The sequence below is a fragment of the Eschrichtius robustus genome, chromosome 20 (genome assembly GCF_028021215.1).
Source record: "Eschrichtius robustus isolate mEscRob2 chromosome 20, mEscRob2.pri, whole genome shotgun sequence".
NCBI lineage: Eukaryota > Metazoa > Chordata > Mammalia > Artiodactyla > Eschrichtiidae > Eschrichtius > Eschrichtius robustus.
In genome coordinates this window covers 16164602-16190535 of record NC_090843.1, presented here as the reverse complement: position 1 = coordinate 16190535, position 25934 = coordinate 16164602, and the positions used below count along the sequence as shown (strand labels likewise).

The 25934-nt window shown below is 35.9% G+C and overlaps 2 protein-coding genes across 2 annotated transcripts in view; both read left to right on the top strand.

The window, feature by feature from the left end:
• The window catches only part of EFCAB13 (EF-hand calcium binding domain 13), a 117477-nt gene extending 109872 nt beyond the window's left edge, over nucleotides 1–7605 (top strand). Inside the window, 5 exon segments of the mRNA XM_068531738.1 lie at nucleotides 2658–2701; nucleotides 4774–4923; nucleotides 6777–6845; nucleotides 7450–7486; nucleotides 7488–7605. Coding sequence (XP_068387839.1) covers nucleotides 2658–2701; nucleotides 4774–4923; nucleotides 6777–6845; nucleotides 7450–7486; nucleotides 7488–7605 — 418 coding nt within the window.
• Nucleotides 7606–11125: 3520 nt separating this feature from the next.
• EFCAB3 (EF-hand calcium binding domain 3) overlaps nucleotides 11126–25934 on the top strand; it is a 50304-nt gene continuing 35495 nt past the window's right edge. Inside the window, exons 1-2 of the mRNA XM_068531690.1 lie at nucleotides 11126–11171; nucleotides 12255–12359. Coding sequence (XP_068387791.1) covers nucleotides 11147–11171; nucleotides 12255–12359 — 130 coding nt within the window. The 5' untranslated portion in view covers nucleotides 11126–11146. The remainder of the gene's footprint in view (nucleotides 11172–12254; nucleotides 12360–25934) is intronic.

Sequence of the window (25934 nt, the reverse complement as noted above, 5' to 3'; positions counted from 1 at the left end):
TCTATAAAATTATACTTATACAAAAAAAATTATACTTTTACATAAATTAGCTAATATTAAAGTAATTTATTATCAATTTATTTTAATGAATCTTGAGAGATGCTTCTTTAGAAATGTGAAGTTTTCTTTTAAAAATTAAGGGAGGTCAGTCATGGGTTTCTAGTTCAAGTGTTTGATGTTATTGTGCTAAACATGATAGACTATGATGACTCTCTAAATTGAGTGAAGTTAGCTGAGAGGAGCAAGGGTGTAGGGAAGGAAAGTGGAAAAGGAAAGATTGGGATTTGAGAGCAGTTAAGAAGAATGAAGGGTATTTTTTACTGAAATGGTGAGCTCATAACAGAATAACTAGAGAACTTTGGTATACTTTTGTTCATAGAGGAATAGCCCACCAAAAACCAAGAACCAAAAACAAACAAAAAAAGAGACTTGTAACAAAATAATTTTAAGAACAAAGATAAGGGGCTATAGAAAGCTGTAGGAGTGGAGAATGGACTGCTCTACTTATTTAAATGGCCACACATGGCTAATGGGTGCCGTTTTGGACAGTGCAAATCTAGAAGAGTCCATCAGTTTTTTTTTGTTTTTTGTTTTTTTATAAATTATTTATTTATTTTTATCTTTGACTGCATTGGGTCTTCGTTGCTGTGTGCAGACTTTCTCTAGTTGCGGCAAGCGGAGGCTACTCTTTGTTGTGGTGTGCAGGCTTCTCATTGCGGTGGCTTCTCTTGTTGCGGAGTGCGGGCTCTAGGCGTGCGGGCCTGAGTACTTATGGTGCTCGGGCTTAGTTACTCTGTGGCATGTGGGATCTTCCTGGCCCAGGGATCGAACCCATATCCCCTGCATTGGCAGGCAGATTCTTAACCACTGTGCCATCAGGGAAGTCCCGAGTCCCTCAGTTTTATTTTTATTTCCCCAAATTTAGATCCGTGGCCTGAATTATATGTAGCATGTATATTTTCTGTGTTTGTAGTGTTGAATGAGACCATCAGGACATTGGACTGCATGAAAGAAAGTAATCAGTCTGAGAAGGACAAATATTCATATATACTGGGAAACACTGATAAAATTTATTTCACTGATGATAGTCTTCAAGAAATACCGGATGATTCATTTGTTGACGGTGAGTTGGTTGAGCAGATAACCAGCAGCTTATAATAAAAATTTCTGCTAAAATTTTATCCAAGAGTTTCAAACTATTTTACCAAATACTAATTGTCTTAATACTTAATTCTTAAATAACACCAAAACTTATTGGAACACTGTTTACTGTAGACTAGATTTAAGGGATATACCCTATATGGTATATCCACAGAGATTTAGTTATTACAGTATCAAATGCCTAGATGATATCCTGGACTGGAGTATAAAATTGGTCTCAAACTATTTACATATGTTTTTGCATGGCTTTGAAAGAATGTTTCCTTTTACGGTAATTTTATTCCAGAGTTAACCCTTTTCCTTTTATGAGTTTTAGAAAGGTCTTAAGAGTTTTCTAGCTTTATTTTTTTTTTAAGTGAAAGGTCCTTTGAGAAGTGCAAGTTATTGTTGAATAATTAAATTAAAATGTTTGTCTCTGTAACACTCTATGTAAGTATTGATCTGCTGTTTGCTGTATTGACAAAGAATTTACCTGATCCATTTATACTCTCATCTGGGATGTCCACAGATGAATTTTACCCATATTTAGAAAGCCATTTTCCTAACTAAATTTAGCTTCAGCTAAAAAGTAAAATCAGATTTGCCTCCTGGGGAACAATTGGCAATGTCCGAAGACAGTTTTGATTGTCAAAACTGATGGGGGAGGACCACTGGCATTTAGTGAGTAGAGCCAAGGAATGCTGCTAGACATCCTACAATTTACAGGATAGTACTCCCACCCCCAAATAATTATCTGGCCCCAGATGTTAATTGTGCTGAGTTTGAGAAATGCTAGAGTTTTTTCTTAGAGTTATCTTAAAAAATTGCCCAAACCTACTGTTTTGAAAGTACTTCTTAATAGGTTAGCTATTTGTTCATCCTGCTTAGAACAAATTTTAAAAATTAAGGTAAATATAATTTACCTTTATTCTAACCTCCCTTTGTTTCAAGGTGTAGTACCTGGACTAACTGCGAGTTATTCTAAACTAATCTTTAGCTGCAGTATTGTCCATCTCTGCAAATGGGCAGATTTTATTTCTATCACTTTTCCCCCAAATAGATCTCTGTACCAATTTGTATTTCTGTAGGAAGTATGTAGGAGGGTATAATTGCAAATTGTTCTTAGGAAAAGCTCCAGGATTAGATGGATAATAGACAGGTAGGCAAGCAGAGACTGAGAAGGACAGTTCAGACTAATAATTAAACATTTTATTGACTATATGGGCCTGGGGATTAATCTGCCTTCTTAGGGAATAAGGAAGCATCCAAACCCTGCCACATTTAAGGAGCTGGTGGACGATGACAAATCCATGAAGGAGTCTAAGAAGTAAGGGGAACATGAATAGATAATAATATTCTGGAAGCCAGGGGAAGATTTTGTGAGAAGGAAATGGTCATCAATGATAAATGTTACTTAGAGGTGAAGTATTTAATCTGTGCATTGGTTTCCTTTCAAACTGGGTAAGATCAGTATATCATGCCTTATTATGTAATCTCTCTCTCTCTAAATTTGCAGGTTTTAGGAAAGAGACTTTTTCTTCAAATCTGAAATTACCAAAGGCAGATGATGAGAACTTTATATATATATGAGAAAACATTTCCTATGAAAGAGTTATTTTTTAGGATGATTGCCAAATGCCAACGGGTTGCTAGTCCATTCTGTCCACTCCAGCCAGAGTGATATTTTTTTCCTAAACAGTAATCTGATCATGTTACCTCCCCCTATTTATAACTCTTTAAACATTTCCCATTGTTGTTAGGGTAAAGATAAAAATGCTGCACACCCTACCTTCTAGCATAATTTTGGACCATTATCCTTGCTTTCTGTACTTCAGCTACACTGGTGTTCTTTCAGTTCCTTAGATGCTCTCTTTTCCTCCCACCACAAAGCCTTTGCATATTATATTCCCTGGAATATTTTTCCCTGACCCTCTTTGTCTAGTTAATGTTACTCATCTTTCAGATGAATGTCAGGTTCCTCAGGGAAGCCTATCATTATCTCCTAGTTTAGGTTAGCTTCCTTTGTTATGTGCTCTCATTAAACCATGTCCCTTTCATAACACTTATTTCGTTTATAAATATGCATTCATGTCTTTGATTATTTGATTAATGTCTCTTTCTTCCCCTTGCCCATTAGGCCAAGGAACATGTCTCCACTTTGCTCACTGTTGTTTCTCCAGATCCTAGCACAATCCTGGGTTTCAGCAGGCTCTTAGTAATAGCTAATACTAATAGTTAATACATATATAATATTTACTGTGCTAGGCATCATTCCAAATCTTTATGTTATTAACTCATACAATTGTAAATATTTATGAAATGAATGAATGAATAAATCTGTCTTATCTCTTTAACATCATCTCTCATCAGTTCTACATTTGCATATATTCTGTAGCCATACTAATTATTATAATTTAAATTGGCTGTATTTGCTTTCAGTTCCATGTCTTTGCATGTGATTTTTCCTTTGTTTATATTTCCTGTTAGACAATCTCACATTTTTCCCCCAAACTCAGCTCCGATATTACCTCCCACCCCATAAGACTTCCCAGAGTTCATCACTCATTAAATCTAGGTTAGGTACACCTTCTCAGTGCTTGCATATTATCTTGTGCATATTTTTCTAATAGTACCAACTGTATAATATATTATAATTTTGTCTACAAGACATGACAGATTCAGTCCCTGTCTTCAAGGAATTTACAGAAAACTCTTTGGTAAGAAGGCTGAAATTTTCATTGCTGGTCTTAATAGCTAATAGTACTAAAGTTAATGTTAGTAGAATGAATATAGATCTAAGATGATATTATGGTATTCGTTCCAAGTGACCTCTACGAGGTTTAGATTTGCTGGTGTAATGTGACACTTTTCAGACTATGGAAACATATACAACAAATTCATTTTGGGGTTGAGGGAGAAATGGAGTGGGAAATGATATTGATGAAAAATTAAAGCACCCAATTATTATTATGTCTTATATTTTGAATTGGTCTGTTATCAACAGTACTGCCCCATTTGGTTGTATGTGTTGTGCCTTGCACAAGGGTGCCTGGTTGAGAGGGTACAAGTGGAGGCTGAAATGTAGTCCATATTTCACTGTGTCCTCCAAGCTTTGATAGATTACAGCTGCCCAGAGGCGGGTGTGCCTTTTTGTAATTGAAACATAGTTGGGGGGTCCCTTTTTCTAATTCACACAAGAGCATGAGATGGACTAACAGTGGCCCTGGGGATCAAGAACTTCAAATCTTTAAAATAAATAAATAAATAAATATAATTGTTAAGTTTAAAAAAAGAACTTCAAATCTCAAATTTTAGCCTTTGTTTGCCTTATCAGTTGATAGAAATCTTTAGACCTACATGCAGAGGACATAACTATTATAAGAAAGGCTTACAGCTTATTCAGTATTTAATGGGTGAATGGATTCAGATAACCCACCGTATTCTCTTTGCCATTAAATTTTTTGGTTTCAAATGCTACTTGAAATAAATGGGTTATCTGTTATAAATAGAAAATATTAGTATTTTTCCTGCAGAGATTTTGGTTAAAATAAATAATTTGAGAGTTTACCTATAGTGTGGACTTCAGGAAATTTATTTTGCATTAAAAATATAATATCTTGTATGTACTTATCTTTGTAGAGATTAAAGAAGCTGCTCACATCTTGTCACATGTTGATAATGGCAAGATTGGTATACCTAACTTGCAGTGTGCCCTGAAAAGTCTGAATGTTAATTTAACTGAGGAGGACTTCAGTGAAGCTGTTAAATGTTGTGACACCAGCAGTGAGCATTTTTCTTTTGGCTTGAGATTTTTTCATTTTTTTCTATTAATGGGAATCAGTCTTAGAGTATATACATAAGGTTAAGACACTAAAGGGAGTTGTAGGAGAGACTTAGATTGATACAAATAAGAGCCAAAATAGTCTACTAATTTAAATATCTGTTGACCATATCTAACTGTTCTCATCTATTGATACTATATGCTTATTTAGATACTATATATGCTGATTTAGATAATTATCATCCATTAGTTATAAGCATGGGTGGGAAAATACCATATATTATGAAATAAAACAAAGACATGGCACCAGCAGCTTCATTTTGTTATGTAATCTTTCTTCAGAGGAGATCTACCTTCATTTGTCCATTTATAGTACTTGTCCCATTTTGTTTTTTAACCAAAGGTAATACCCAAAGGCTCACTACATTTTTAAAAGAACAGTTATTTAGTTTTGGTCATTGTTTCCCAGCAGGCGCAAATTTACCTTTGTTTTCCGTCTTTGACTTCATATAGTATGTATTTGATCTCCTTTCCTATACATACTCTTAAGAAGTCGAATCATGTGGGAATACTTCTAGAAGCTGCTGAGTTTCATTCATTTTAGGTGACCTTTTGTTTTGGGCTCATCTTATCCAGTTTATTTTTTCTATGGGAATCCCTTGAATCCTAGGCTTGAGAATGCCTCCCCAGCACAGTTTGGTTATTGCTTCTTCCAGATACTCCATATTAGTATTGACCTGGATCAGTTTTTACATTTCGACCTGCTGTTTCCTCATGTCATGAGCGTGGTATAAATTTAGATTCCAAACCCACATGAGATGCAGGCTGGGCTTTCGGTTTGTCCCAGGAGACGTTTTTCCTACTGCCTCTCTTAATTATAAAGATTTAAGTCTCCCTGTTGTTTACCTGGGCCAGTGAAAGTGATGTTTTAATCTCCTTTTCACTGGATTGAAATCCTTTAAGCATCCCAGGTTTATTTGGTATCTAAATCCAAACTCTCCATTTAGCATGGATCCAAGTCCTCTTTTATGATTCTGCATGAGCCTTTAAATCAAGCACCTAGCCATTTCTGGGTCTGATATGTATTCCCAAGATAGCCGTAGGCCTAGTATTCACTGGTTTCCATTCTGGATCTCAGTGCCCACTTAACATTTTATTATTTCCTTTTCATATGACTTGGTCATGGATTCATAGAATACTGTCTTTCACACGACATCGCTGGTGATTTGTAGTGGGGTGATTTCTGTGCTACCCAGTCTGACATTTTGTTATAAATTGAAGTCTCCTTAATGTAGTTATAGCCCTAGATTTTCTGCAGCGATTATATTATTGCATCTTACTTCGTGTGTGTGAGTGTGTGTGTGTGTGCGTGTGTTTGTGTGTATCCTAATAGTTAACCTTGTCACTTCTGGCCTTAGAGTGCCTCAGTTCAAATATAACCGCTAGCACTTCTTAGCTTTGTGATCTGGGCAGGTCATTTAATTTCTCTTTGCTTTTATCTTTTAAAAATAGGCATATTAAGGGTACCTTTGTCATAGAATTATTGTGAAGATTGCAGAATTAATATGTGTAAAGCACCATAAAGGATGCCTAATATACGTAAGGAACTCAAAAGTTATATAAGTTCTTACTTTTAAGTAAGAACTCAAAAAATGTTAGCTATTAATATCATTAACTGTTCAATGGTGTGGTTCCTAAAAGTATGAAAAGTTCTATTGAAATAGTTTCAATCTTTTGAGACAGAAAATGAGCTAGAATGGAATTTTAGCTAACCATTGTAAATCAGAGCCTTTATTTCATGTGCCAATTCGGAATCAGGTTTTTAATGCCAGTATGCTTGATTTTGACCTTCCAGATAATGCGGTAGATTTAGAAGATTTCTTAAAGGAAATTTTTAAAAGTCCACATTTCAAAGAGTCTATAGGTAAGTGAATACTTCTAGTTCAAAGAAAAGTAAGTGTAAAATAAAAATAATGAAATGACATTTAAAAATCACTATATGAATGTTAAGTTTTTAATTTTTAGTCTCTATAGTTTCAAAAAGGATTTCAAGCAGCTTATGAAATATAAATAATACAAGAATATAAAAAATAAGTGAGGAAAATGGGGAAAAGTTATAACAAAGGGAAAAAAATAAGACAGGGTTTAAGAAGATTCATAATAAATGTCTTTGCTATTACTACAGAGTCCTTCCTCAAGAGAAGTTAAGTTTTCCTTCATTCAAGTGGTTCTTAATGTGAATTATATCAGATCTGAAAACTGGGTGAGAGACCACTGCTTTTTGTTGTACCATTTCAAGTCAGGCCTCTGGAGTTTTCAGGTATACCCAACTGGACTGCGCATCTATTTCATTTATAGAAGTCTTAACTTCAAGGAATCCATTCCCCTAAATCCTACAGTATTAATCCCTGTATCATTCTTACTACCATACTATCTCTGTTGTATAAGCACATCATTTTGCCCCTGCTATTTGAATACTATTGCTTGGCCTGTGTCGCTGAGGTTCCTCTTATCCTCCTTGAAACTAGGGAGATCATTTCAACACCAGCATCTTTTCCTAACCCCCGACTCTTCATAGATGCAGATATTCCTATCAATGACGTATCTCTAAATGCTTTGGTGAAATAAATGTCTTTTTTTCCACATTTAATATTTTTAAATTGGAATGCCTTTATAATCTATGACACTTTTTATCAATGTACATATTTTATTGAGATATAGTTCACATACCATAAAATTTATTCTTTTAAAGTGTACAATTCAGTGGTTTTTAGTATATTCACAAGCTGTCCAGCCATCACCACTCTTAACTCCAGGACATTCTAATCACCTCAAAATGAAACCCCATACCCTTTAGCAGTTATTCCCCATTCCCACCTCTTCCCAGCCAGTGACACCCACTAATCTACTTTCTGCTTCTGTGGATTTGCCTTTTTTGAACATTTTATATAATGGAATCATACAATATGTGGCCTTTTGTGCCTGACTTCTTTGATTTAGCATATTATTTTCAAGGTTCATCTGTATTATAGCATGAATCAGTACTTCATTCCTTTTTTGTGATGGAATATTATTCTATTATATGGATATGCCACATTTTGTTTAGACATTTATCAGTTCACAGACATTTGAGTTATTTCCATTTTTTAGCTGTTATGAATAATGCTGTTATGACTATTTGCTGTTATGAATAGTTTTTTGAGTACAAGTTTTTGTGTGGACATATATTTTCATTTTTCTTGGGTATATATCTAGGAATGGATTGCTGGATCATATGGCAACTTTATGTTTAACTTTTTGAGGAACTGACCAAGTGTTTTCCAGTGTAGCTGCACTATTTTACATTCCCACTAGCAATGTATAATTTCTTTAATCCTTGCCAACACTTCTTTTTATTTTTATTTATTTATTTTTTTAATTTTTGAATTTTACTTTATTTTTTTATACAGCAGGCTCTTATTAGTCATCAGTTTTATACACATAAGTGTATACATGTCAATCCCAATCGCCCAATTCAGCACACCACCATCCCCTCCCCACCATGGTTTTCCCCCCTTGGTGTCCATATGTTTGTTCTCTACATCTGTGTCTCAACTTCTGCCCTGCAAACCGGTTCATCTGTACCATTTTTCTAGGTTCCACATACATGCGTTAATATACAATATTTGTTTTTCTCTTTCTGACTTACTTCACTCTGTATGACAGTCTCTAGATCCATCCACGTCTCAACAAATGACTCAGTTTCGTTCCTTTTTATGGCTGAGTAATATTCCATTGTATATATGTACCACAACTACTTTATCCATTCGTCTGTCGATGGACATTTAGGTTGCTTCCATGACCTGGCTATTGTAAATAGTGCTGCAATGAATATTGGGGTGCATGTGTCTTTTTGAATTATGGTTTTCTCTGGGCAGCCCTTAATGCGGCCAAAGTGCCTACTACCTTTTCCAAATAAATTCAGTTTCTCACTCTCAGAGACAATTTCACACCTTCTCTCTTCAAATTTCCAACACTTCCTCATCTCAGATTTCATAGAAAAAAAAAGATGCAATTAGATAAGACTAACCTCATTTTCCTCCTTAATTTCTATGAACCTACCAATACTTATGCCCATATACCCTGCCTCTCATCTTGTCATAAAGGAATCTCTGCTCCCATTGTGGGCCAGCCCTTCCACTTGTGCCCTGAATCTCATTTCCACTTGCCTTTTCAAAGATTTAACTCTTTCTCTTTCCTCTTAATTTTCCTCTTTCTCTCCTGCATCTTCGATTTCTCCCTTTCTTCTGTATCTCTGTATATATTCCATTGACAAGCAGCTATATGTCTTCTATTCCCCTTGTCCCCTGCCAGCTACTACTCGATCAGTTCCTCTTCACAGAAGAACCTCTCAAAAAGTTGTCATTACTCATTGTCTCTACTTCCTAACCTCCCATTCACTCTTCAGTGCTTGCTTCCCTGCCATGGAACTGAACCAGCTCTCAATCATCAGTGGTCTATCTCTTGCCAAACTTCATGATCAATTCTCTGTTCTTATTTTACTTGATATCTCAGCAGCATTTGACATAGTGACTATCCCCTCTTTATTGAAACTTTTTTATAAATTTTTATTGGAGTATAGCTGCTTTACAATGTTGTGTATTGAAACATATTTTTCTTCAGACTTTTGAAGCTCCATAGCCATCTGATTTTCTTCTTTTTTCCCTCACAGCTTCTTCTCAGTTTCCTTTTCTGACTCTTCCTCCCATCAAGATCTCTGAATAATGAAGCGCCCCTGGGCTAGACCCTTAGCTGTCTTTTTTCTTAAATCTACATCCTCTTTTTATGAGATTGCATCCAGTTTCATTGGGCCAGGTTCTGTCTTTGAGTTGGTAAAAGCAAATTTGTATCTCCAGGGCAACCTCCCTAAGTCAAGAATGGTATATTGAACTAGTTATTTGGTATCTCCACTTGAATGTCCAAAAGGCATCACAAATTTAATGGAATTATTGATTTAATTCTCTAAAATGTCTCAAGCCCTCCCCATCTCAGTAATGGCATCCCCTCTACCCTGTTGGGGGTTTTGAGGGGGAGGGTGGGGAGAAGAGACTAGATTTCATTTCTTCTTTCCCTCATATCCCACATTCAAATCTAGGCTCTACTTGAAAAATAGGTCCCGAATCCATCCATTATCACTATCTCCACTGCTGTACCCATAGCTCTAGCCACCATCATCTCTTTCCTGGGCCACTGAAACAGTCTACTATCTAGTCCTCATTCCTCCAATTTCCCCATCCTGCGTAGATGAGATCACCAGCCAGAGTGATCTTTTGAAAGCTGAAATCAAGTCAAATTACTCCCTTCTTCAAGACCTCCAGTGACATTCTACTGCAACCAGAATAATATCCAAACTTTATCATCGTGGCCTACAAGGCCCTGCATAATTTGGCCCCTTTCACACTGGCCTTTTCTCTATCTCTCAGTCACATCAAATTCATTCCCATTTTAGGCCTATCACACATGCTATTTTTCTACTTGGAATGTTCTTCTCTCAGTTCTTTACATGGCTCTCGTCATCATTCAGACCTCAACCCAAATAGAGCCACTTCAGAGAGGCCTTCCCTCAGCTCCCTGTCTGAAGAAATCCCACCCACTATTACTCTTTATTATATTGCCCTATTTCATCTTTGATAGCATCTTAACAATACCTCAAAACAACAGTACCTTTTTGCTCATTTGTTTACATGCTCGTTGTCTGTTTCCCTCTACCAGATTGTACACTCCTTAATAGCAAGAACTCTGCCAGCATATTTACTTTTGTATCCCCAAAGCCTAGCAAAGTGCCGGGCACACAGAAGGTACTCCTAAGTATTTGCTGATTAATTACTAAATAAAAATACTCAGGGTCAGGTTTATTTGTCCTGTCTCCCTACACTTACCTGTAACCAATCACTTCTTAATTTAATCTTATTCTTGTAGTCTATAAAAGCAAAGAAAAAAGGAAGATACAGGAATGATTCATTACAGATTGAAAGCTTTGTTTCTAAGATAATACTGTTATCTCTAAGGATAAGACCATAAAATTCTAAGAAAAATTAGAAGAAAATTAATGAATTCTATGGTCTTCATAATTTCAGAACTTTATGCATCCTAAATTTTGTGAGTCTCAGTAATATTTGCTTATCTGATTCTGAGGTTTATTTCCCTTTCCTTACAGGTGATAATACAGTTGGTCTGCATGATTTGATGGATGCTATCAGTTATATCAAGGGTGAGTTGCAAGCTATGATGAAAAGATGTTATAAATAGCGTCTTAATATTTTGCAATTGGTGGAGAAAAATATATCCCCTTATAAATGTTTAAATTCTTTCATATATGTTCCATTGTTGTGGATGCTACTGAAATTGGGTAAACAGTAATTAATCTGTACTTATATATCAATACCCATAATATCTTTGACATTTTCCCCAAGAGAATTCTTCAACATAGTTACAGATCTCAAGAGCCACAGAACTATTCGTTTTCCCCATTAACCCCAATCCTAGAAATTTATCCTCTGGAAATAATTTAATTGAATAAAAGAAAAAAATCTCTTCCTAAAGACCTTCAGGGAAATTTGAAACAGCCTAAATATCTAACAGTATGGGAATACCACATAAATCATGGTAAGTCAGGCTTATGGGATATCATCTGTTGAAATGTTAACTGTAAAAATTATGTAGCAACTTGGAAACAAGTTTATGAAGTAATTATATTAGGTTGGAAAAGCAGAATACAAAATTGTATGTATATTAGATTTCTACATTATGAAAGTACAGCTTTCATAATGGAAAACTGGAATATGAAAACCTAAAAATGGTTTTTGTGGTAGGGTGGTAGAATTATATTTTTCCCACTTTATAATAATCTTAAATGTTGTTATATTATTTTTACAATGAATGAGGAAAAATTACTTCTGACTGTGTTGAGATGAATGAAATTCTTGGAATGCATAGTGCTCAGAGAAGCAAACTAGGCAAACATCTTTTTTAAATAAATAAAAATAAAATTTCAAAAACTGGTCTATAGAAAAAACTGAATTTTCCAGTGGGGTAGGAGGAAGAGAAAAAAATAAAGCCAAATACCTATATGTAGCTTAATTTGCTATGGGTTGCAATAACCCACCAGTGAATTATTTTTTTTGTAGCCATTTCCTGCTTTTCTGAACCAGAATTTGAAACAGAGGATTTTTTTCTGATCCTCCTGTTAATTCTGGGTATACATGGGTAATGTTATATATAAGCACAAATAGTTTGTCATCCTTTGTAGACAGTTATATAATATTTCTGCAATTTATTTCTCACCTTTTCTAAGGAGAGGTGATTGATATCCAGGACTTAGACAACTTTCTAGCAAATGAGGGGGTTGAGCTCACAGAAGAAGAAATGAAGAAACTAATGCCTCATTTGACATTCAATGGTGAGTTTTTTTTTTAATTCTGTTGTCTTCCTAGAAGTTACCTTTGTTATCTTGTATATAAGCTTCTCAGAAATGATCCTTATCTTTTTTGTGTCACCTAGAACAATGCTTCTCAAACTTGAATATGCATATGAATCACCTGGGCATCTTGTTAAAATGCAGATTATGATTCAGGTCTGGAGTACAGCCTAAGAAATTCTGCATTTCTAACAAGTTTCCAGATGGTGGCAATGCTGCTGGTCCAAGGTCCACACTTTGCCTATCTAAGACCTAAAAGATGAAGAAATGATATATTAAGATTGTGCCTGGCCTTTCATTTCTTAAGTCACAAGTACAACCAATATATTATGTGCCTGAGGGCATGATTCCATCCCCAAAATAAGAAGGAAAAATATTAGAGTAATTAAAATTAGCAAATAAAAATGAGTATTAGGGAGAGACACACAGGGGAAGCAGAAGGAGTTAGGGATTGATTGATTGATTTGTTTGCTTATTGAGATTTTTATTATCGCTTATTGAGTCCAGTTACATGACTTATCTGCTGGCTCTTGTGTTATGTAACTACTTTAGACTCGTCTTTTTATTTCTATTACTCTCTTTGTTGTTCTGATACAAAAAAAGATGATCTAGGAGCATTTGGGGATTAGCATTTCTTATTATAATGATGTTTCTAGAACGCTTCTGTACAGCTCTGGCCTTGAAAGGAAAGATTGTATATTGATTTATTCAAACAACAAATATTTACTGATCACTGAATATGTCCAGGAACTATACTAAGGGATGAAGAAGGGAATACATACTTGACTTTCTCTGCTAAACCCAACAGAAAGTAGGAAATAAAACACAACCATTATGTTCTCAAATCATGGTTTTAACAAATTTGAACCTATTCATTGCAAACATCTCCATTTTCTGTTTTCTCCAGTTAATCATTTCTTCTTATTCAGGAAGATATACTATGTCCCTCTCCTCTCTTCAGTTGAAGAGGTTCTTTTCACCCTTCCAAATCCATTCCTCTTGACCTGATCATCTCCCACTTCTTCAAAAAATATTTTTTATTGAGGGATAATTGATATATTGTATTAGTTTCAGGTGTACAACATAATGATTCAATATTTGTATAAAAGTTATTTCATAATTCAACACATTCAATTTCACCTATTTCTCTCTACTCTGCCTATAAAGTAGCATATACTCCCCCATTCCTTTTAAAAACTAACATTGACTTGGTTCTTCTGTCTTATAATTATGATCATTCATCCCTCATTTCTTTCAGCCCACTTTTTAATTGGTCTTTAGGTGCTGCTTCAGCTTCCTCACTTTACATTCTCTCTTTGAATCCTTGCAATTGGCTTTCCCACTCACGTACTCCCCAACTCTACTGAAATAGCTCTCAGAATCAGAAATCACCAATAATTTCCTTTGCCAGCTCCACTTATTCTAATTTCCTAATGTAGAAACAATCCAGGGTTTACTTCTCAGTCTTCTCAGTTTTAATTCCTTCCCTCCCTTAATCATATTACTTCCTGATCACTGCTTGAGCTATCAACTCTCTAGGGTAGCAGTTCTCAAATCATGGTCCAGGAACACCCCTCTCTTGCAGGAGGTCTGTGAGATCAAAACTATTTTTTTTACTGGGGTATAGTTGTTTTACAATGTTGCATTAGTTTCTACTGTAGAGCGAAGTGAATCAGCTGTATGTATACATATATCCCCTCTTTTTTGGATTTCTTTCCCATTTAGGTCACCAAGAGCACTGAGTAGAGTTCCCTGAGCTATACAGCAGGTTCTCATTAGTTATGTATTTTATACATATTGGTGTATATATGTCAATCCCAATCTCCCAATTTATCCCACCCCTCCTTTCCCCTGCTTGGTGTCCATGCATTTGTTCTGTATGTCTATGTCTCTATTTCTACCTTGCAAGCAGGTTCATCTGTACTATTTTTCTAGATTCCACATATATGAGTCAATATATGATATTTGTTTTTCTCTTTCTGGCTTACTTCACTCTGTATGACAGTCTCTAGGTCCATCCACATCTCTACAAATAACCCAATTCGTTCCTTTTCATGGCTAAGTAATATTCCATTGTGTATATGTACCACATCTTCTTTATCCATTCGTCTGTTGATGGGCATTTAGGTTGCTTCCATGTCCTGGCTATTGTAAATAGAGCTGCAATGAACATTGTGGTACATGACTCTTTTTGAATTATGGTTTTCTCAGGATATACTCCCAGTAGTGGGATTGCTGGGTCATTTGGTAATTCTATTTTTAGTTTTTTAAGGAACCTCCTTACTGTTCTCCATAGTGGCTGTATCAATTTACATTCCCACCAACAGTGCAAGAGGGTTCCCTTTTCTCCACACCCTCTCCAACATTTATTGTTTGTAGATTTTTTGATGATGGCAATTCTGACCAACGTGAGGTGATACCTCATTGTAGTTTCGATTTGCATTTCTCTAGTAATTAGTGATGTTGAGCATCTTTTCATGTGCTTCTTGGCCAACTGTATGTCTTCTTTGGAGAAATGTCTATTTGGGTCTTCCACCCATTTTTGATTGGGTTCTTTGTCTTTTTGATATTGAGCTGCATGAGCTGTTTGTATATTTTGGAGATTAATCCCTTGTCCATTGAAAATATTTGCAAAACTATTTTTAAAATAACACTATTTTAACACAAAGACATTTAACACAAAGACATTATTTGCCTTTATCACCTTCATTCACTCACAAGTGTACAGTAGCATTTTTCATAAGCTACATGACATACCCCCCACCCATGATATATCTGAAAAAGCTATTAAAATATTTCTTTTCCAACTACATAACTCTGTGACCATATCACAGTAAATCAAATGCAGAAACAGACTGAGAATCCCAGCTGTCTTCTGTTAAGCCAAACATTAAAGAGATTTACAAAAATGTAAAACAGAGCTTCCCTGGTGGCGCAGTGGTTGAGAGTCTGCCTACCAATGCAGGGGACATGGGTTCGAGCCTTGGTCTGGGAAGATCCCACATGCCACGGAGCAGCTGGGCCCGTGAGCCACAACTACTGAGCCTGTGCGTCTGGAGCCTGTGCTCCGCAACAAGAGAGGCCGCGATAGTGAGAGGCCCGCGCACCGCGATGAGGAGTGGCGCCCGCTTGCCGCAACTAGAGAAAGCCCTCACACAGAAACGAAGACCCAACACAACCAAAAATAAATAAATAAAATTTAAAAAAAAAAAGTAAAACAATGCTGTCTTAGCTTGGGCTATTATTACAAAAATACTGTAAACTGGGTGGCTTGTAAATGACAGAAATTTATTTCTCATAGTTCTGGAGACTAGAAGTCAGAGATCAGGGTGCTAGCATGGTTGAGTTCTGGTGAAAGTCCTCTTCTGGGTTGCAGATTGCCAACTTCTCATATCATCACATGGCAGAGAGCAGCAGGCAGCAAGCTCTCTTCTGACTCATAAGGCGCTAATCCCACTTACGAGGGCTCCATCCTCAAGAGCTCATCTAATCCTAGTACCTGCCAAAGGCCCACCTCCTAATACCATCACATTGGGAATAGGATTTTATTGGGGGGATGGGGGGACACAAATATTCAGTCAATAGCACTACCTTTCCCACTAAACTTTTTGGGAAATTTATTTATATTTTTCATTTTCAGTTGATACATGTTTTTCATTAAAAAGTATGTTACCATATACTGGATTTATTATTACTATTTTAAAATGAATTATTATTTTTTTATTCCTCAGTTTTATTATCTAATAGGGTAATTATCCATAGTTGCAACTCTTGGAGGTCCTCAAAATTTTTTAAGAATATAAAGAGGTCCTGAGACCAAAATGTTTGAGAACCTTTGCTCTCTGGATTATTTGTTGTCACTACTGTGTTTCTAGCTGCCTGCTAGATACTTCTCCCTTCATATCTCACCAGCACGTTAAACTTCTTCAGGGGAAGGGTGAACTTTTTCTTAAATATCAGATGCACACAGTTGAGTTAATCAAACTCATCAGTATGGCACACTATCACCATTGGTCCATGCAAGGACCCTTTGTGTTTTATTTTATTACAGTAAGTCCCCTACATACGAACAAGTTCCATTCCAAGAGCGCATTTGTAAGTCCAATTTGTTCATAAGTCCAATAAAGTTAGCCTAGGTACCCAACTAACACAATCGGCTATATAGTACTGTACTGTAATAGGTTTATAATACTTTTCACACAAATAATACATAAAAAACAAACACAAAAACTAAAGAAAACATTTTTATTCTTACAGTACAGTACCTTGAAAAGTACAGTACAGTACCAGTCACATCACCACTGCTTTTACACTTGCTTCCAGACATCCTAGGCTTGTAATAAAGATACTATACTACTGTACTCTATACACTACTGTACAGTAAAGTACACAAAAGCACAACCACTTGTAGAGGATGCACACACATGGCAATGTACACCAGACACGTAAACTAACTTATGTGATTGGGCATGCGAACGCACGTTCGCAACTTGAAGGTTCATATTTAGAGGACTTACTGTATTTTTCCTCTTTACCTCCTATTTCCACTCCTATTTCCTTTCCCCCATCGTAAGTCCATTCTCTATTATATCTAATATTTGTCCTTCCAACCTACCTTCCTCATATTTATTTAGATATACACATGTCCCTTTAAAAATTCAGTGTGTGTGGTATTTAATTTACTTAAATGGTATTGTGCTATAAAACCCCTATTTCTTTTCACTCAACATTATTTTTAATAGCTTTATTGAGATATAGTTCACATACCAGACAACTCATTCACTAAAAGTGTACAATTCAATGGTTTTTAATATTCACAGATATGTGCAATTATCACCACAGTCATTCTCAAACATCTTCATCACCTGAAAAAGAAGCACTGTACACTTTATCTTTCACTCCCTATCCTCCCACCCCTAAGCAATCATTAATCTACATTCTATGTCTATAGATTTGCCTTTTCTGGACATTTCATATAAATGGAATCATAAAATATGTGGTCTTTTGTGACTGGCTTCTTTCACTTAACATGTTTTCAAAATTCGTCCATGTTGTAGCGTGTATCAGTACTTCATTCCTTTTAATGGCCAAATAATATTCTATTGTATGGATATATCTCATTTCATTTATCCACTCATCAGTTGATGGATATTAGGATTGTTTCCACCTTTTGGCTGTTATGAATAATGCTGCTATAAACATTTGTGTGCAACTTTTCATGTGGACATATTTCATTTCTCTTGGGTATATACCTAGGAGTGAGATTGCTGGGTCATAAGGTAACTCTACATTTAACCATTTGAGGAACTGCCAGACTGTTTTCCGAAGTGGCTGCATCATTTTGCATTCCCACCAGAAATGTATAAAGGTTCTGATTCCTCCACTCCCACATCAACACTTGTTACTATCTGACTTTTTAATTCTAGCCATCCTAGTGGATGTGAATCAACACTATATTTTTTAGACTTACCCATGTTTCTATAAATCAATCTAATTCTGGCTGCTGCATAATATCCCTTCAATACAATGACCATAATTTACCTATTCACTGCCCCAGTAATGAACACCAGATTTGCCAACGCTTCATTTTCTTGTTCTTTACTACTTCTACTAACTATATAATTTTACCTTTCACATTTAGGTCTTTAATTCATCTGTATACCACCTCTGCATATGGTAAGACAGGGATCCCACTTGGATTTTTTTTCCACATAGCAAACAAATTTCCCAACACTGAACTGATTTGTCATACTATCATGTATAGACGAAACCCAGCAACTCTCCAATATCTAGGGACTCTTGGGTAGGTTAGGGGAGACATATATTTCTCCTACTCACCAATGGTTCTGACTTTCTACTTTGAATTCTCTGCTTTGCATTCCTCTACTATGCTGTTGTCTTTTTTTATTCTGTTACTCCCCTGGACGCTGCCTAATTCCGTCATTTCTCAACTCAAGGCTGGGTTGGTAGCTTATTTTACTGAAACTGATTAAAATTAAATAATACATGTCCTTATTCTCATAGATTCTGCCACTATTCCTACTTTAGGGGAATTTTCATTTTTGTTTCTGTTCTTCAAGTTCCAGCCTCCCATTTCATTGCTGAGGAGGAAACATTAGAAATATATTCAGAGTTTTGGAGAGAGGAAGGGAGAAAGAGATGTATGCTGTTAGTCTTGAAACAAGAGTGTGTGACATTTTATAGACCCAAAAAATTACTTCTTTATCAGAATTCTTGAAGGTGCCACCCAGGGTTCCTTTCTGTCCCTTCTCTTACTGGGTGGCATCATGGAAGAAACATTCAGTCCCACTTGTCTCACAGCTGCTCTTCTTCTAGGCTACTCTTTAGTCTTTTCTCCTGCAAGTACTATTCTGTCCTAGATACAGTAATTAAATCTCTGGGTTTCTCATGCATTCACATTAACTTCTCAGGTATCAACCACTCTCTTCCTATTTTTTCTGGTCCTGTTCGCCTCCACCTCCCCATCAGTGTTCTCCAGTACTCAGACTGATCCCCTTTAGTGCTCTTCCTTAGGTCAAACTTATACTATCTCCCAACGATTGTTAAGTCGTTAAAGGAAGGGATCCCATGTGCTAGGCTCTGTGCAAAGTACCAAGGTGAATGAGTCACAGCCCTTGTCCTCAAAGAGCTTATGGTCCAACAGAAGAGATAGGCACATAAAATAATTTCAATATAATGTGATAAATGTATGCAGAAGGCGCTAAAGGAGCGTTTAGTCAAGACTGGGGTTTCCTGGAGAAGACCCGAAGTTGAACAAGTGTGAGAAGATCATTCCAGTCAGAGAAGCATACTCTATACACAGTGGTGACAAACATGCCATCTCAAATGGGTTGATTCTCAAGAAAAACCTGTCAGAACAAAAAAACAGCAAGTCCTTCTCTGCCTATTCCAACTCTGAGCATTTACCAACAAAGTCTCTTCATATCTTTTTTTAAAATGTCATCTATCTGAGTTTGGAAAAGATGCTGCCAGACTCGAGCCCTGGTGCTTTGTGTAATATCCCTTTCCCATGTATCACCTTTGAAGTGTAATACCTTGAAACACAGAAGAGAAAAACTGCATTAAAGAAGTTGAGATAGTTCTGTCATTGATTTATACTTTTTTCCATCATACTCACCTGAGAGAAAAATTAATCCAATTCCAAAGCAAACCAGTATATTATCTCTAGTTCTTCTAACTCATGGAAGAAGTTCCAGCCTGCCATGTTATTTTAATAATTTCATAACTTTTATCTGCTTTTATGAGTTTTTATATGACTTCTTCTGTATCTGATTCAAAATGTTTTATAGAACATGGGAAGGTTAAAGTGCATTCAATAATGGAGGGCCTGAAGAAGTTTAAACGTGAGTAGAAATTTTTTATATAATATAAAATTGATAATCTGATGCTATGCACTTATTTTTATATTTTATTTTAAAATTCTCTTTAAAAACATATTTTATATGTGTTTTCTTGGTTATAAAAGTAATACATATTCATTACAGAAAATTTCTATATTCACAAAATGAAAGAACGAAAAAAATTTGAATAATCCTTACTTCTATCACCAGTGATAATCTGTAATTTCATCACCCCCAATTTTTTTCCTTATGCATACACAATTTTTGTGCATTTAGCTTTAAAGTCCCACTTGCAATGTACTTTCCCATTTTCTTATTAATATTAAAATCTTACCTGTTGATAAGTATGTCTAATGACCTAAAATTTCTTTTTTGGATGCTTCTAAAATTTAATACATAATCTCAGTACTTTTTGTTTGCAGGCCTCTTATCACATTTATGTCTAAAATAATTTTCCCAGGGCCAGAATACTATGTTCTGTACTTACATAGAAAAGAATGAATGGAAGGTTTGAAAATTATAATGTGAAATTGATCAGTAGAGGCAAGTAAAACTAGTCTTCTGCCCTCTTTCCCTCAGCACACACACAACCTCAGTCTGTACTTCATTCTTAAGTAATTTTAATTTGCTCTCTGCACCAGTGTTTTTCAGTGAGTATGATAAAAAAAAAAATTGATGTGTCTCTGAAAGCCTGAATGTGTTTCAAAAACAAGAATTTAAAAATAACTTAAGGTACTTTGTGCAAGTATCTACAAAATGAATCTTGGTAAGAGAAAATAAATTTAAATTCTGGGTACCCACACTTAACCTTTCCAAGTGAGTGCTGTTTTATTTTATAATTTGTGAAAGGAAAAAGATCTCGTTGAATAGGTCCATTCTATCTCATCTACTGCTGCTTCTGTTGCCGGTGCCAGAAAACTTTCAGAAATGTCTCTTTGGTAGGCTTTAACCCCAGCATTTAAAACCATGCTGCTGAATTTAGGGATACTGGAAGTAATCCTCCGTGGTCATGTATAAGATCTGAGTTCATTAATAAGCGTTTACTGAGTACTCAAGCGGTGTAAAAAAAGAAAGTTCAAAGATGAAAAAGAGACAAGCAAAGTTCCTGCTTTTCAGCAAGGCTTAGTTTTTGAATACATAGTATATGCTCAATAAATGCTGATTGATTGACTGACTATTAGAGGTTCTAGTTTCCTGCTTTCACATAATTAAACATTCACTAACCCAAGCAGCTGTATTGAGGTCATTCTTGAGATAACCCTCCCAATCCGGGCCACTCAGAAGAAACAGTTATGTGAGTCCTAAGTGAGTCACCCAAATCAGAATCAATTGTTAAAAAACCATTTACAAAGCTGAGAAAGCACAACTTCACAGTCTTGCCTGCTTACCTTTCCATCACTCTTCTTTCTCCTCTTCCATTTCTTCTTTTTCCCTATTTTTCTTAACTTTTCCATGTCTCTATTAATAGATTATTTTTCTTTCACTCCTGCTTCCTTGGTTTTCCTAGTGGTGTTGCTTTTTTGTTTGTTTCTTTTCCTTCTAGTCTCTATCAAACATACACATTTCACATGCCCACCCTGCTCACCCTCTTGCTTTCGTCACTGTAAAAGCCCCGTTCCACTTGCTGACACCAAAATATATTTTATTCTGTGAAATCTACAGTGCATTAAAGAAAATTTAGACATTTAAAAGTATATTTTATAATTTTAGAAATTACAAATAGTAGTGTCTATTCCACAAACTCACCAAATAATACTCAATTTCCACTTATTAAATTTTCTGTGTAGATATAGGTATTAAGGGAACAGATTTTATTTCTGAATACTATATTGACTTTTGTGTGCATTCAAACATGTACTACTGTGATTTAAGTTTTCACACTCAAATTTCAGATGACTAGACAGTCACTTTTTAGACAGTAACATTTTTCACACAAAAATCTTTTTCCCCGATTCCTATTTCACCATTTCTGTTTTTCTAAGGAATAAAGGTAGATTTCAGTTACCTAGGCACAAACATGAAAATGACACATTTATATGAACAACTTCAAGACCTGCTAATATTTATGTCATTTGACGGTGAACATTCAAAATTCCACTCTGACCTTCAGTTGTGCTTGGGTTGTGGGGTTCTATCTGAGAATTTTAAAAATCACACTCATTAGGAATATAGAGAAACTCTACTACATATTTAGAAAAAAAAATACTGTATAAAAATAAATTCTGCTTCTTGTCAGGAACAGATATCTTCCAAGTCACATTCCCAACCAGAGTTGGGCAGAGTGGTGCCCCATACAATATCCAAAAATGGCATAGGATGCCTTTAGCAAACTAATGTCTAGGCAGGGAGAAGAGCCAAGCAATAAAGAAGAAAAGAATGAGAGAATGAGAGAGAGAATGGGGTAGGGGAGGAAGGAGGGAGAAGAAATAAAAGGAGTTTGATCAGTTTTTCTTAATTCTACACATTATGTGTTTTATATTAATATTACTATCTCCCCTCCCATAAAGAAAATATATATACTTTATGTGTACTGCTTTCTGCATGATATGTTGCCCTGTACCACCTTCACAGCCTAAAGTTACCACAGAATTTTCCAGGTTTCCATAACCGGCCACTGACCTTTCCTGGTATTAAAACAGTACATTATTGGCTTTATCTAACCAAACTAAACCAAACCTCGGTAACTGAGCAATTTTTTTTCTGAGAGTTAATCTCCTCACATTTAGAAAACCAAACTACCCCATGTTTTGAGAAAAGAGTTGAATTATACTTTTAAGGTATTTGTTTGGCTCTTGTTTTTCTGGCTGTGGGATGGAGTGGACTGAGGGGAGGAGATTCTACAGTTAATATTATGACATATATTGTACCCACACATTTCACAGGAGAATCCACTAGAAAGAAATACCTGTATCATTAAAAGGTATGTAATAAGTCAACAGTTCATAACCAACGCACTAATGAAAATGAAATGGGTAGCAGAGCATCCTGCTCTTGAGTCAACAGGTTTCCAAAGTTACTTCACTTCCTCACATCCTAAAAGATGATAAATGAATACTCTTGACTTCAATGCTGACTCTATAATGCTTTTCAAAAAAATGTTTTTTGGAGTTTGAGACAGTAAGGCACGAAAAGAAGCAATTTTAATTAAGATGTATATCAGATATAACTAACATTTTCTTCAGTTTCCCACTCATCTAAGGAAAAATTAATATAAAATTACATCCTCCTATTCTACTTTTCATAACTTAAGACATTTATATAATTTTGACTCTGAATCTTGTCTTTAATCAAAAGGAATGGTGCTTCTACAGAAGTTGATGAAAATCACAGATGATACTAAAGGTGAGTGAAGCCTGATGTGAAGGCATTGTAATGATGGGGTTTAATACTTTGACTTATATTTCTTAATCCCATAGTTATTTTCCCTAATTGTTTTATCAGTTACTACCCTCTATCTACTTGTTGACATGTGTTTGAACACCATTATCTCTCTGATTGTTTTTCTGAGTTCCTTTTGCCTTTATAGTACACATCATGCTGCATCACATGTGATTATTAGGTATTTCATATTGTTTTCCAATGGTTTCAACTGTGATGAACTGTTTTCATCCCTACATTGTAACCTATTTGGTGCAATTTACAGTGCGGTTATACAAAGCAGTTGTTCCTAACTCTGCCACTAAAGAAATTAATTCAACTCATTGGGCTTTAGTGTCCTTATCAATAAAATGAAAAAAGTGAATTAGATCGATGATCTATCGGTTCTCTTTCAGCTTTAAAATTCTAGGACTAACTTTTGTGGCTGAAAGGTCTTCACTGTCAAGAAAGTGAAAAAACAACCCACAGCATAGGAGAAAATATTTGTAAATGATATATCTGTTAAGGGTCTAGTATCTAAAACATATAAAGAAAGCTTGTTAACTCAACAAGAAAAAGACAAGTAACCCAATTTTAATAATGGGCAAAAGATCTAAATAGAAATTTCTCAAAAGAAGATATAAAAATGACTAGTAAGCACATAAAAAGATGTTCAACACCATTAATCATTAGAGAAATGAAAATCAAAACCATGAGATATTACTTCACGCCCACTAGGATGATTATAATTTGAAAAAGACAGTAACAAACGTTGATAAGGATATGGAGAAATTGGAGTCCTCATGCAGTGCTGGTGGGAATATAAAATGGTGCAGCTGCTGTGGGAAAGAGTTTGGTAGTCCCCAAAATGTGAAACATAGTTACCATATGACCAAGCAATTCCACTCCTAGGGATATACCAAAGAGAAATGAAAACATATGTCCACATAAGAACTTATACAAAAATGTTCATAGCAGCATGATTCATAATAGTCAAAAAGCAAAGACAGGGCTTCCCTGGTGGCGCAGTGGTTGAGAATCTGCCTGCTAATGCGGGGACACGGGTTCGAGCCCTGGTCTGGGAAGATCCCACATGCCACGGAGCAGCTGGGCCCGTGAGCCACAACTGCTGAGCCTGCGCGTCTGGAGCCTGTGCCCCGCAACGGGAGGGGCCGCGATAGTGAGAGGCCCGTGCACCGCGATGAAGAGCGGTCCCCGCACCGTGATGAGGAGTGGCCCCCGCTTGCCGTAACTAGAGAAAGCCCTCGCACGAACCGAAGACCCAACACAGCCAAAAAATGAATAAATAAATAAATAAATAAATAAATAAATAAAGTAGCTATAGAAAGCAGAGACCTTAGATGATATTGAGGGGTGTTATTTGGTCGAAAAAAATATATATATATATAAAAAAAAAAAAAAAAAGCAAAGACAATCCAAATGTCCATCAAATGATGAATGGATAAACAAAATATGGTATACCCATACAATGGAATATTATTCAGCCATAAAAAGGAATGAAGTACTGATACATGCCACAACATAGATGCACTTTGAAGACATCATGCTAAGAGAAAGAAGCCAGACACAAAAGGCTACAAATTGCATAATTCTACTTTTATTAAATGTCCAGAATAGGCAAAGTCATACAGTCAAAAGATAGATTAGTGGTTGCCAGGAGGCAGCCACTGTGGGAAGGGAGAATGGGGAGTAGCAGCTAATGGGTACAGGGTTTGTTTTTGGGTGATGGGACTGTTCTGGAATTAGATAGTGGTAATGGTTAGACAACTTTGTAAATATACTAAAAACCACTGAATTGTACACTTTCAAAAGTGTAAATTTTATGTTATGTGAATTAGATTTTAATTTTTTTTAATTGCAGGACTGACCCAAAAACATATCTGCTAAAACAAAAGAAAAGAAAAGCACAAGGACTCAGAATCCATGCCCGTTTGCTTGTCAAGCTCTGTGAGTGGAAATAATAAACAACAGGCTGGCCCCAAACTTAAGTCCTAACCCCAAAGCACCTTCCATCTATCCAATGCACCAAGCTGTGGAACCCAGCTTATGTCCTGGGACCATCAGCCCTACAGATAAGTATCATACCAGTCCACCAATTCTAAACTACCTAGGATATGCCCACCAGTAAATTAAGTGAATTCAGCCCTTCATCCCATTTGGTTCTGAATAGATGAGTACTGATGTAGCTAAATTATAATACATACCTACTCCCCAGGATAGTTTAGTTCCTTATGTATTCTACCCTATTAATTTTGATGATTTCTGTCACCACTATTCACTCACAGATTATAGAAACCTGAATTTGGGTGAACTTGTCCCACTTCCCTGTCAGCTACTTTAGGGTAGGCATACCATCTTTTTTTTTTTTTTTTTGAGGTATAGTTGATTTACAATATTATATTAGTTTCAAGTGCACAGCACAGTGATTCAAATTTTTTATAGATTATACTCCATTTATAGTTATTATAAAGTATTGGCTATATTCCGTGTGCTGTATAATGTATCCTTAATTATTTTATACACAGTAGTTTGTACCTACCCAGACATGCCATCTTGTAAGTCTTTTTATTCTCTGTACCTGCAGTTAGTAGGTGTCTGCTGAAGCAATGAAGGGATGCGTGTATCCATTCACTTAACAATCATAGTCTACCGTGTGCCAAGTATTATTATTTTTTTTTTTAAATTTTATTTATTTATTTATTTATGGCTGTGTTGGGTCTTCGTTTCTGTGCGAGGGCTTTCTCTAGTTGCGGCAAGTGGGGGCCACTCTTCATCGCGGTGCGCGGGCCTCTCATTATCGCGGCCTCTCTTGTTGCGG